Consider the following 14,010-nt stretch of genomic DNA (forward strand, 5'->3'; position numbering starts at 1 on the left):
ACAAGTTTTCAATGTACTTTCATGTTCTGAAATTAGCTTTCTAGATCTCTGCTTGCTGCCATTCATTGCTTACTTCCAGTTGATAAAGCATCTGGTCATGGTCATGTAATGGCCAACATAAGAATATACTTTGACAAAATTAGCATGTTCTAGTTATAAATGTCTCATGTCTATGGTCTGCATTAGTCTTCAGCAGGTAAATAAGAGTTCTGATTATTTTTAGAAGTACCTTTTAATGGGGTCTACAGGAGAAAGAAGCAGAAAAGGGGCACATAGAAGCTGCTTTACTTAATGAAGTATATTACAGTTTTAATCTTTATATGAACAAAAAATACATGTTCTACTTCTCAGACACTTCATCAGCCTCTGAAGATGAAGGTTCCCTCAGACGTCAGGCTGCACTCTCTGCTGTTCTCAATCAAAGTTTACAGAATACAGATTCCTGGATCAACAAGTCCATCCAGGGCTCCTCGACATCATCTTCAGCATCGTCTACATTGTCCCATGGCGATGTTAAGAGCACCAGTAGTTCCTTAGCCGATGTTCTCTCCAATATACATATAGGTAAAATGACTATATAAGAATAAATTCCTATTATTCATGTCTACATAATGCATCTCCTCCAAACAACTTATATCCTATATATGTGAATTACGCTTCTACATTCAACACTTTGGGAAATGATTTTGGTCATGTCTCTAATGTTGGTCAGTGAGAATCCAAAAGAGACCACGGTAGGCATTTATCAGTGCTTCAATGCCAGTTTCTGATGTAGTAGCACTGAAATAATCTCAATTTCTTGTGCACTGCAAGAAATTGCAATTCATTTTGGGGTTACCATGTGGGCGTGGAGGGGGCAGCCCCAGGGCATTCCTATACTGTGGATGCATACTCCCTGTGTGCATCCTTTTGCGCAAAAATACGCCAGTTCAGAGCTTATAGTTCTGCTCAGTGGTGTGGCCGCCCGACGGATACATCGAGAAGCCTATGCCTCTTGAACTGTCAATGGGAGATCATCAATTCCATCCCAATTGGAACCTAGCCTGCAGCACTGGGATGGAGAGACCTTTGAGAGAGCTCATCCTATTTTGTCTTTGCCTAATTAAAGGGGTTTTCCACTTTCAGCAAATAATTGATATTGTTTGTGTAATCAATTCCACACGATTTTCTAGATCTCTGGTTGCTGTCATTCTATGGCAAGCATCTATGTTTACTTCCAGTGGATAGAAATCTGCCAATGGTCAAGTGATGGACACACAGGTGCACAAGCGGTTATATCACAAAGAGTAATTAGAGCCGTGTGATACTAATGAGCCGTGCACCTGCTTGTCCATCATATGACCATGGACAGATTTCTACCCACTGGAAGTAAAGTTTTCTATAGAAGGAGAGCAAGCAGAGATCTAGAAAGCCGTGAGGAATTAGAACAGAAAATGGATTGAATAACATGTCATTAAACAAACCATATCAATTTTTTTTGCTGAAAGTGAAGAAACCCTTTAAGATTTTTGACCAAATAAAACACTACCTGTTTGTTTTCAAGCGGACAAAGACATTCCAAATCATGTTTCTTTCATGGTCCAATGTGGTGGCATCATCCAGAAAATAATCTTTGCAGTAAAATGCAAATTGGTGGTTTGAAGTCGGAGAGGCAGAGAGATAACCACCTTAATATGCCTCCTCTGCTGTGATTGACATTGTGTGCTTCTGCAGACACAGTTACTTATGTTCCGGGATGTTGGGACCTAAGTTACAGTGAAGGGGGCATTCTGGGAAAGGGAGAGCTGGACTTCAGTGCTGAGCTCTCGCCCTCCATGATTTTATACAACCAATTCTCATCTGACTTCAGAGTTGATTTTCTGGATGATGCCCCCACCAGGTTCCCTTTAAGCAAGTTTGTGTCATATTTTTATAATTGGCAGGTCTGACAACTGTACTGTAACCTGTGTGTCCATCACATGAGCAGGACAGGTCTGTATCCATATTGACTAAGTGCAATAAGATATCTTAAAGCCACAAGCAGCTGGCAAAGATGGGAAACAATAGAATTGTGTAATGTTTCATTACACAATAAATGTGTTTGCATTTGTTATTTTTATTTAAAAATAAAAAAGGAACAGGATCTGAACATAATTTGAGAAATAGGATCATATTGTGGGTGGCACAATCGCAGTGATAATAATAACACTTAAAGGGTTTGTTTGCACATTATCCAATATCCACATAATAGGGGATAACAAGCTGAGCGGTCAGAATCCAATCGCTTGGACTCCCACTAATTGGGAGAATGGAGACCCCTACCAATCTGGAGAATGCGAGTCCTGTTTTTGCTAAATGTTGGTGCATTATGCCAGGCATGCATTTGCCGCTCTACATTTCACATACTGCTGTATAGAGTGCAGTGCTCATTTATCTCCAGAACTTATATTCACTGTCTATGTGAGTGCTGGAGATACCCCAGCACTGTGCTCTGCAATTTCCAACAGTCCTATCCTATTGAATGAAGTGGTATAATGCATCCTTGACTTGTCGTTTCTCCTATTAGTGAGAACAGGGCCCCCCATTCTCCTAATTGTTAGGGATCTGTTCTCGTGATCAGTGCAGTTTCAAGCATATTGACCCTCGGCTTGACGACTTGCAAGCTTGATACAATCCCTTTAAAAACAGTGATACACATAATGTAAAGTCAGTCGTGTCCATGGTAATCCGATTTTTACTAGCAAGGATGCAATACAGGGAGAAGAGGGTAAGAAAGCAAGACCTAAGACTGTAAAGAGGAATTTCTCATAGATACATAATAAATATTTTCGGTTTTAGGAGGAGGCTGGGTGTGCAGGTGGTATTCATAGCCTAGATCTTATGAAGGGAAGTCAAAAGGGGCAATTTCTCATTTTTAGCGAAGTATAAATATTTGGTAAAGTGTGTATAAAATATAAATATATAATTTTACCTTCCATTTTTATATCAATGTGTATTTATTTCCAGAAAATATATCAGCCCCTCCTGATGTCACAAACACCACAAACACCACCACATCCTCGTCCTCCTCCTCATCCCTGTCCTCTGTACGCCCAGCAAATATTGACCTGCCACCCTCCGGCCTGGTAAAGGGGGTGCACAAAGCAGCAAGAAGGTCCAGCCTCATGGACACTGCGGATGGTGAGGTTCATGTATTTTTGGCTGTTGTTGCTTCATTTAACCTACAGAGAGAAACCTAACTACAGGCAGTCCCCGGGTTACATACAAGATAGGTTCTGTAGGTTTGTTCTTAAGTTGAATTTGTATGTAAGTCGGAACCTTATACTTTATTATTGTAACCCCAGTCAAAATTTTTTTGGTCTCTGTGACAATTGGATTTTAAAAATGTTGGGTTGTCATAAGAACCAGGATTAACAATAACGCTTCATTACAGACGCCTGTGATAACTGTTACAGCTGTTTATTGTAGCCTAGGACTAAAGTACAATAAATTACCAATATCCAGAGGTCCGTTTGTAACTAGGGGTTGTCTGTAAGTCAGGTGTTCTTAAGTAGGGGACCGCCTGTATATGGATTTTTAGTAAAAATATTGCAGAGCATATTTACTACAGTACTACCGCTTTTCCATTATCTAAAATTATAGTTTGAAACTGAAACAATTTTGGATTTCACATATCTCACCGATTAACTTTTATTTACCTTAAAAATGTATTTCATAAAGAAAGCAATTCTGCCATGGTTCTGTTGCATTTCTCATGCACCAAAAGGTCATGATAACTTTTTTTTTTCTCTGGGTCAAAACGATCAATACAAAGTGATACCAAATGTATAGTTTTTTTAAAAAAATATATTTTTGGTACATTTGCACAATGAAAAACTTTTGGGTCGGGGGATACTATTGGCGACTTGCATAACTTTAGAACTTTTCTTTTTAGTCAATTTTGCACTGTGAGGGCTTGTTTTTTTCATGATGTCCTATAGTTTTAAGTTGTACAACCATAAAACAGTTTGATCACATTTAATATAATTTTTTGTTTTATGAATGATCAAAAGACGTAAGTTCAGACGCAAGTTGTTTTACCTTGGTGTTTTTTTCCCCCCATAAGTGATGTATACTTTTGTAGTTGTCTAACCTGGGTGGGTATGGGTATGTGTTCTTTATCTTTTGGTTGGTGTTGTTTGGTCTTTGATGATACATCTGGGCTTTCAGTAGGACGCAATGCACTGCAGCCTTTTTCTGATTTATAGCCTTTCTATGATGACAGTTCAGTAGCACCACCATCAAATGCCATTGTAGTATCCCAAAACGGGGTTAAGAATTCAGCGTCTTTGGTTGTTGGGTTATGAAGAGTATGAAGGGTAAATGTCATCTCCCAGAACATGATGCAGCTTCTCCCCTCACCCCTGTTCTGTTCCTTCTTCAGGTGTTGCTGTCAGCAGCCGAGTATCTACAAAGATCCAACAGCTCCTCAATACTCTGAAGCGACCAAAACGACCACCATTAAAAGAATTCTTTGTGGATGACTTTGAAGAGATTGTGGAAGGTATTATGATATCTCTTTTCAAACCAGGACTTTTCATACAATGTGCCCGCTGTATTTGACTTATTACATTTAGGGATCTTTTTGACTTTTTTTCTATATACTCATACAATATGTTTGTACTATTTAGTTCCTAGGCCAGATCCCAACCAACCAAAACCAGAAGGTCGCCAGATGACCCCTGTGAAGGGCGAGCCATTAGGAGTTGTCTGTAATTGGCCACCTTCCGTCGAGGCTGCTTTGCAGCGTTGGGGAACAACACAAGCAAAATGTTCTTGTCTGACGGCACTAGACGTGACTGGGAAACCTGTCTATACATTGACATATGGTAAGATCACCCGAGGAATATTGCCTTAGAAAGTCTGGAAAGTGTTTTTTGGGATTTTTTTGCCATGTGTCTAGTTTAAACCAAATTGATTTTTTGGGCAATTAAAAAAAAGAACATACCGTATATACTCGAGTATAAGCCGACCCGAGTATAAGCTAAGACCCCTAATTTTACCACCAAAAACTGGGAAAACCTATTGACTCGAGTATAAGCCGAGGGTGGGAAATGGATTGGTCACAGACCCCCCCCCCAGTATATAGCCAGCCAGCCCCCTATAGTATACAGCACTGCCGCCAGTAGTATACAGCCATCCCAGCCTGCCCCCGGTAGTATACAGCCTGCCCCCGGTAGTATACAGCCTGCCCCCGGTAGTATACAGCCTGCCCCCGGTAGTATACAGCCTGCCCCCGGTAGTATACAGCCTGCCCCCGGTAGTATACAGCCTGCCCCCGGTAGTATACAGCCTGCCCCCGGTAGTATACAGCCTGCCCCCGGTAGTATACAGCACTGCCCCCGGTAGTATACAGCACTGCCCCCGGTAGTATACAGCACTGCCCCCGGTAGTATACAGCACTGCCCAGCCTGCCCCCGGTAGTATACAGCACTGCCCAGCCTGCCCCCGGTAGTATACAGCACTGCCCAGCCTGCCCCCGGTAGTATACAGCACTGCCCAGCCTGCCCCCGGTAGTATACAGCACTGCCCAGCATTAAAAAAACAATAAACTTATATACTCACCCTCAGGTGGCCCCGATGTGCTGCGCTGCTCCCCCGATATCCACGCGGGTCCTCTTCTGGCTTCCGCGCCCGTCTTCTGTACATCGCTCTGGGCGCCGCCATTGCTCTCTCCCGGGCTGCTGACGTCATACTAGGCGCCGCTCGGGAGAGAGCAATGGCGGCGCCCAGCGCGATGTACAGAGAATGGAAGACTGGCGTGGAGGACAGAAGAGGACCCGCGCGGACATCAGGGCCACATCGGAGTATATAAGTTTATTTTTTAAAAGTATTTTTTACTGACTCGTGTATAAGCCGAGGGGACGTTTTTCAGCACATTTTTTGTGCTGAAGAACTCGGCTTATACACGAGTATATACGGTACTTGATTTGCATTTATCATTTTTCAGTTTTACTGATGAACATGTTGCAGAGTGAAGCACATTATTCTGTTTAAGGGGTTGTCCATTTTTGGCAAATAATTGATAAAGTTATCCAATTTTCCAATATACTTTCTGTATCAGTTCCTCATAGTTTTCTAGATCTCTGCTTGCTGTCATTCTACACGAAGCTTCATTGTTTACCTCCTGTGGATAAACATCAGTCTCTGGTCATGTGATATCATACAGGTGCACGACTCTGTTGACACTCAATACTGATGTTATACTAACAAGCCATGCACCTGTGTGACATCACATGACCAGGGCCAATTTTTATTCATAATAAAGCTTCCTATAGAATATAGGAACATGTTGAAATATGTGCAAACTGGCTTTTACATCTATTGCATTTAAATTGGAGGACTTAAAGACAGAAAATTTGTAACCTAATTTTTGCTCTCATGATGGATCAACATATGAAAGGAATAAAAACCACTGATGTGCAACATTCTAAGCAAAATATAGAGATACAATTCTGGTCACCACAAGGGTTCACTTGCTGTTCACAGATGTGCATACTTTAAATGGTTTAAATTTTTGAGAAGCAATAGTTAAAACAAAATCTATATATATATATTTTTTATATTGCAGGAAAATTGTGGAGTAGAAGTGTGAGACTGGCATACATGCTTCTCAACAAACTGGGGACCAAAAATGAGCAAGGGCTGAAACCAGGTGATAGGGTAAAGACACACTTTCCTTTTGTATTGCATGGATTTTGTGCTACTTATTATGTATTTTTAACTGTTTTCTCTTTCTTTTTTTACTTGAGACAATTTCTCTCTCACTACAATATATATATATATATATATATATATATATATATATATATATATATATATATATATATTTACACACATACATACATACAACCTAAAGTGCCTAAACCAGGAACAGTCTCTATGTGTGTGTGTATATATATATATATTACACACACAAACCCCTCTATTATGTAATTTAGCACTATCACTTACCTTCTAAATGACTCTCCAAAAAATAACTGGAAGCCTGATATTCCCAATTGGATCTGACAGATCTTTCACAGCTTCAGGACAAACATAGGGACATATATTTCTCATAGAAAATTATATAATCGCTTCTCTTTGAGATTGGGGCCACCTCTAGTATTTCCTATGACCGCAGATTTTCTAGCTGGAGATGGTGAATCCCAGATTGGATCTTAGTGTAGCTGTGGAAGTAATAAGATAGGTCTATGGGGACTTTTAGTAGATAATTGTATTTCATATCTGGTTTATCTGTACACTGGGAAAACGGAGCATTTAATGGGAAGATAGCGGTGCTAAATACAGAATGATCTGATGGACCTGATAGACTGCACCTTCAGTTAACACTGGAAGCTGCCATACACTTGAAATACGTGAAATGAAAATACATCAAAATACATGGCCTAAAGAAAAGGGGTTGCTGGTGGAACCTGCCAAACTTGTCCCATAGATTGTCGCCTAGATTTCCACTTGCATTTTCTAGATTAGTTAAAATTGCTTCTGGTTTGTTGTTAATCGCTCTTATCTCCGATCCACAGCAAAGCAAATATGTGAATTGTAATTTCCCTATATGGCCATAAAAATGGAACACTGGTGCACGAGCAGAAGCTGCACTCTATACACTTCAGTGGTTCCCCTGGGGTGGCTAGGTCCCATAGAAATAGAGAATCGAGCGCACCACTGTACAGGTAGTCCCCGGGTTACATACAAGATAGGGTCTGTAGGTTTGTTCTTAAGTTGAATTTGTATGTAAGTCGGAACTGTATATTTTGTCATTGTAATCCCGGGCAGAACTTTTTTGGTCTCTGTGACAATTGGATTTTAAAAATGTTGGGTTGTCATAAGAATCAGGATTAACGATAAAACTTAATTACAGACACCTGTGATAACTGTTATAGCTGATTATTGTAGCCTAGGACTAAAGTGCAATAAATTACCAAAATCCAGAGGTCCGTTTGTTACTAGGGGTCGCATGCAAGTCGAGTGTTCTTAAGTAGGGGACCGCCTGAATTCATAAGACCTACTGGTGATTGACAGCTATCCATTGATACACTGATATAAGAATGGCTACCAATCAGTAATACGCCTGTGAGCCTTACTTTATAGCATATAAAGAGCTGAAAAGTTTATAAAGTGCAAGTTTATATTGAATCTTTTCCCACAAAACTATATACCAAACTGCTCAGCTCCTCCTGCTCTATAATATACTACGAGCAGATAGGACACTATGTACAATCTGCTGAGCTCCTCCTGCTCTATAACAAGCTGCCTGCAGATATTACACTTTGTTCAATGTACTCTGCTGCTCTGTCTCTCCTGCTAGCTAATTAGGTTAAACCTTCAAAATCTAGACCCAAAGACGTAGACATAGAAAACCAACCTAAACTGATGTATGCCATTATACATATGTAGATTTTCTAATATATAAAATGTAAAAAACCCTTCTTGCTACTTGTCTTTTCTCATTATATGAGTTATGTTGTGGTGTTATATGTTGTGTTTCATGTGTTCTTAATGTCTGACTTCCTGTCTTGTCACTGCTGCCATGTACATCCGTTGGATGAGTATCTTCTTTTTGCAAAAAGTTTTTGAAGAGTTCTAAATCTATTTACGTCACGCCTGCATCTTATTGTACCAACATTTTCATTTGTCATGCCCATTTCCATGTGCCCACCCTTCCCTATAGACATTTTATCTTTGGTCCTATCAATGCACCATTTTGGCACAGTGCTGCTTTCATTGTATGTATGTAATATAAGCTGGTGTTATGTCTGGGACACATCTAGATGCAGAATAAAATTTTATTTGCAACCATCTCATTCTGCTTTTTTTTTGTCTAAGGACATTGTTATTCTCAGTGGCATGAAGAAGGGACACATTTGACCATCCGCTTAAACATTGATATTTTAAGTTCGATGTAATGTTAACAAATAGGTTGACATTTTTGAGGTCAGCTTGTTAGTTGTTCTATTGGCCCATGTTCTGTGGACCCCCCTGACAGCACTTTGAAAAATCCCTAGGTACCCACACTAATGCTGGTCATGCACATTAGATAAATTTCTGCCAAACCTGTCATTGTGGTGGGACCAGCCAATGTTTAGAAGGTGGTCCAACTGTACCGTAGGGAAAGAGAAGGTCGGACATATTGGATTACAACATGCCTGAGCTTTTGCTCTCACGGGAGACGAGCTTCTGGCGAACAGGCCTGGTAGTGACTCTTCCATTAAGAAGTCCCACGCACTTGGCTGATCCACTTGTGCATGGGTAGGAGGCTTCTTTTTTTTTGTGTAAGAATTGTGGTCTGCCAAATTAGACTGGCCTAAAGAATCAAAGGTCCTAGGCCATGATTTGGGGTCTCCCCACCCTTCAGTTTTACTGATGTGCCATACATTTCTTTCAGAAGCCCATATTATGAGAACGGAAGTAATAAACCCTAGTCCTGCAGTCTTTAGTGCAACAAAACCTTTGAAGCAATATTTCAGAAATTAGTAGGTGATAACAGTAAACAGTGTAATATACTGTATTAAGTAAAACAGCTTCTATGTGCCTTCTTTCTGCTTCTTTCTCATGCAGTGAGCAGTGTATTTGAAAGTGTTCAGAGCTCCATCCACTTGAGAGGTTATTAGACTATTAAGGGACTCTCTGTAAAGAGTTTAAGGGTTATCTGGCCGTTCTATTCCTAAAGTCCCCTAGTCCTTACGGGAGTGATCAGTACGTGTAAACACCTTTTTGTCCTAAAAAACTAAAGATTTGATTAGTTAATAAATGAGCAGAAATTGTTATTAACATTGAACTAATGATTGCCAACACTCTGGTTAATGCACATCGTGGCTGTCAATGTCCGTGGCCATACAAACCCTTTAAGTCATTAATTACTTTATCAGGCTCCTTTATCTCTCAGCTGTCAGTGGATACAGGACAGAAAGCTGATTTACACAAACTGCTAAGGAAGAAAGGACAGGAAAAAGGAAACAGGGACAGATTTATTTAATAATATATATATTACAAAATGTTTTATCATCTGCACTGTTCATTAATGCAGTTGTGCATTAGTTACACTGTAACTGGAGAAGGTGTGGTGGGTAGTGGTAGTCATGTACCACAGAACCCAATTTTTCGTGTTGGGACATTACCCTTTATGTGGGGGTTTGCCTTTAATGCTTCTTCCATTTTCTCTCATTAGACCCTAATGATTTGTATTAGTAGATGCTTAGCTTGCAGTATTGAATCCTGTTAATAATTGATTTACTGTCCTGCAGATCTTCTCATGAATTGCCTTCTTTCAGGTGGCCCTGGTTTATCCCAATAATGATCCAGTCATGTTTATGGTTGCTTTTTACGGCTGTCTCCTGGCAGAAGTCATCCCAGTGCCGATTGAGGTACCTCTTACTAGAAAGGTAACAATAACATTTAGAGTGATGTTGGACAGATTCTCAGGCCATCAATCTCCGGTGACTATTCCAATGGAGACTTCTCTTGGCCCTTTGACGTTTGCCAGTAATTGGACCTAAATCTGTAATTCCTGCAAATGAGAGACTGACATAGAGTGAAAAGAAGCGATTCATAATTCATGCTCATGACTTTTTCTTGAATAATTGAATATGTAATGTAGTCTGGGCCATTTTATTACTGTAAAACTGATTGCAGAAAAAGCTTCTTCTAGAAATGTACAGTGTCATCTCCTCAAGAAAACAATCCCTTTCTATAAGATACTCTTACATGTGGTTGCCCTCGCTAAGTAGAGCGGGAACTTATTTCAGAGAATGCTGTTTTCCTGTAAGCAGATAAAGGTTACACAGAGGTGTTCAGGAGGGACACGTTTGTTTTGTTTTACTGATTTTCCCAATAAGGATACATTCACATCACATCTATTCCCGTCATCCGGGTGTATTGGGAGAGCTATGCACATACAGTGGGATACGTTGACCTACTAGTCCCCCCTGAAAGTGGGAGGATGGGTAAACTTCAGTAGCAGTCAGTGATCTGCTGCTACCGATGTGCAAGGTGTTCACCCGGAGACACAACTGTCCTTATATGGACGGTGACATCACTGCGGACCTCCCACATATATGCCTTGATAAGCAGTACGAAGCAGGACGGAAAGACGTAGCTTGCTATGTCTTTCTATGCCTTGTTTTCTGCAGGATACAACATATACTGAGCAGATGGAGGCAAGGAAACTGTGGAGGTCCAAATTCATAAACTTTTGATGCAAACCTCTTACTTGTCTTTATAGGGCTTTTTTGGGGGGCTAATTATTGATGACATAGAATTGTCTATGGAATTGATCCTCAATGTCCGATTGTGGGGTTACATCACTCAGCACCTTCTACTATCAGCTGTTCTTAGCAGAGCAGGAAGAAAACTGCTCCATTCCCTGTGTAGTGGTGACACCATGTTACTGCAGATCATTCAGTAGGAGTTTAGCTTGAATCTGCATCTTAACCCATTCTCTGTACATCAGCTGCTGAGAACATCTGATCTGATCATGAGAACCTATCCTTAGGATTGGTTATTAGTATTTTTACCCTGAAAAAAACCCTTCTGTAGCCACAGGCAAGGGTCCTGATCATACCAACATGCTAACAAACCCAGTCATTATAGTACACTCTGGGTCATACTATTCTGGAATATTAAATACTACCATAATACTGCTACACTACTATATATATTATATATTTCCAGAGTTACTTTATGGTCAAGCTTGTGCTGAAGTCGTGTACATTGTGGGAAATGGCGCTTATTCCTTCTTGCTACAAGCATTTTAATTTTAGCCCCCCCCCCCCCCCCCCCGCATTGATCGTCCACAAAACTGTCAAATCAATGAGTAACAACCCTGAACCTTGTTCCAATATGACTTCTCTCATCTTTCCCTCATAAACAGGATGCTGGTGGGCATCAGATTGGTTTCCTGCTGGGAAGCTGTGGTGTGAAGCTGGCTCTTACCACTGAGGTTTGCCTGAAGGGACTGCCAAAAACACAGAATGGGGAAATTGTGCAATTCAAGGGTAAATCAATTTTGTTTTTGCCCAATTTTTGTTTATGAAGTTGCTTCTTGAGCTTGGAGATTGGTGAAATAAATAGAAATCATTAACATTCTTCCCTAATTAAATTCTTCAGTCAGACTGTCTAAAAGGGAAGTTTTGCAGCTGTTTTGTGTAATAGTGTCTGCAGATTTATTGTTTGCCATAAAAATAGTGCTTATAATAAGTGTATGTCTGAGACGTGTGGAAGATTTTCCACTTTACATGGTTTTAATATTTTTCTAATTTTACATATGTGGTTTCTAAAACTCCTCCAAAAAGATTCTCTGTAGACTTTGGCTACGTTGGAAGCACTTTGTAGTATAACTCTGCAGTCTAACTACATCTGCGGTACTTTAAAGGGGTCTCCCAGACCCCAAATCGGCCCACGTGTAGAGTTATCATTGTGTAGGGCAAGTTATAAGCTTTTTCAGACATGCCTTTCATTTTTCCTAGGAATCTTCCATTTGAGAGAAAACTCTGTTCTTAGGTTTATGCAAATTAGCTTGTTACATAATCATTAAAAGAAAACGGTCACCCAACCAGACCAGGCCCTGCCTCTTCTGCACCAAGAAACTCATTTGCGTTGCCATTTTGAAGATTTCTGGGAAAAAGCAATAGATCTTTTTCTTTGCTTAGGACTTAAGTGGCTTCCCTATATCAATATGCATAACTATAATGGGCAATTGCTGTTTAGGGCCACCCACTGGACTCCAAAGCATAGAGAGAGCAGAGATCATAATCCATATGTTAATTGCATCTTTTTCTAAAAACCATGCATTAGCTGTCGGCTCCTCCTGCTCTGTAACATGATGCTGATAGAGTGGAAAGAGTGGATAGAGTGGAATATCTTCTCTCTTAGGAATGAGGTTTCTGCTCACGAGAGCATACAGTCTATTGTTTCATATGACTGTTATTACTCTGTAATGTCTTATTTTATTTGTATATGTTCCCCAGAATCTGTACAGCGCTGTATAAATGGTGGCACTGTATAAATGAAGATTATTTTGTTATTTTAGTGGGATTCTGTAGTCACACCTTACTTAAGTGTAAAGTTACTTTTATAAATTCTTGCCAGCCTTATACAGAGGTTTTGATGTAAAAGTAGGTAACATATATAGTACTAGATAAAGCTCTGCTGATAAGAGTACATGTGCTTATATAAAGATGGGGGCCTAATAAGCTGTTATCATTCTGTAGGGTGGCCAAAGCTGAAGTGGGTTGTGACTGATTCCAGATACCTGACCAAGGCACCGAAGGACTGGCAACCACACATCACAGCAGCCGGCACAGAACCTGCATATATTGAGGTATTCAATTTTATGAAACTCTTAAATGTGATTTATTTCTATATATAATAAATGTATATATATTAACGCTTCTATTACATTCTGTATGCAATGCCCTGGTGTTCTAGGTATCCGGGAAAATCCCATGAGGGGTCAGGGCAGGGATATTATTATTACGCACTTACCCTGCTCCTGGTTTCAGCAGTCTATGGTTGTGATGCTGGAACAAAGTACTGAAGTAGCGTGAGTACACTTTAGTTTTCGCTTGCCCAGGCCCCAAGTGGGGTTCTCCATCATCCTGTAAATTCCATTTAAATGGATTGTTTGTAAATTGAAATACAAAGGAAAAAAAACAGTGTGGAACATTTCCACAAGTTTTGTGTGTTATACCTGCACAACCCCTTCACAACATACTGGTAGGTTGATTAGATTGTGAGCCCCATTGGGGACAGGGACTGATTTGGCAAGCTCTGTGCTGCGCTGCATAATCTGTGTGCGCTATATAAATAATAATAATTATTATGACTTCTATGGAGTTGAGCTGCGATACCACATACAATCCGTTTTTATATATTGAGAAGGAAAGAAGTTGGTTCTGTTAGTAATTGGCAGCTATGTCTTTACACACAATAGAGGGGAGGCTGTATATCCCACTTATACCAAACACTGAAAGGGCAGCAAAATAAATGCATATA

At 40.2% G+C, this 14,010-nt stretch overlaps 1 protein-coding gene across 3 annotated transcripts in view; it reads left to right on the forward strand.

Annotated features, from left to right (window-relative positions):
- DIP2B (disco interacting protein 2 homolog B) overlaps positions 1–14,010 on the forward strand; it is a 137,254-nt gene that overhangs the window by 86,934 nt on the left and 36,310 nt on the right. For 2 of the 3 annotated variants that reach the window (XM_072134745.1, XM_072134747.1), the window contains 8 exons: positions 352–564; positions 2,986–3,159; positions 4,403–4,522; positions 4,650–4,847; positions 6,590–6,681; positions 10,290–10,400; positions 11,888–12,011; positions 13,227–13,336. In XM_072134745.1, coding sequence (XP_071990846.1) covers positions 352–564; positions 2,986–3,159; positions 4,403–4,522; positions 4,650–4,847; positions 6,590–6,681; positions 10,290–10,400; positions 11,888–12,011; positions 13,227–13,336 — 1,142 coding nt within the window. The remainder of the gene's footprint in view (positions 1–351; positions 565–2,985; positions 3,160–4,402; positions 4,523–4,649; positions 4,848–6,589; positions 6,682–10,289; positions 10,401–11,887; positions 12,012–13,226; positions 13,337–14,010) is intronic. The other variant, XM_072134746.1, reaches the window with a different exon arrangement.

The sequence above is a fragment of the Engystomops pustulosus genome, chromosome 2 (assembly GCF_040894005.1).
Source record: "Engystomops pustulosus chromosome 2, aEngPut4.maternal, whole genome shotgun sequence".
Lineage (NCBI taxonomy): Eukaryota > Metazoa > Chordata > Amphibia > Anura > Leptodactylidae > Engystomops > Engystomops pustulosus.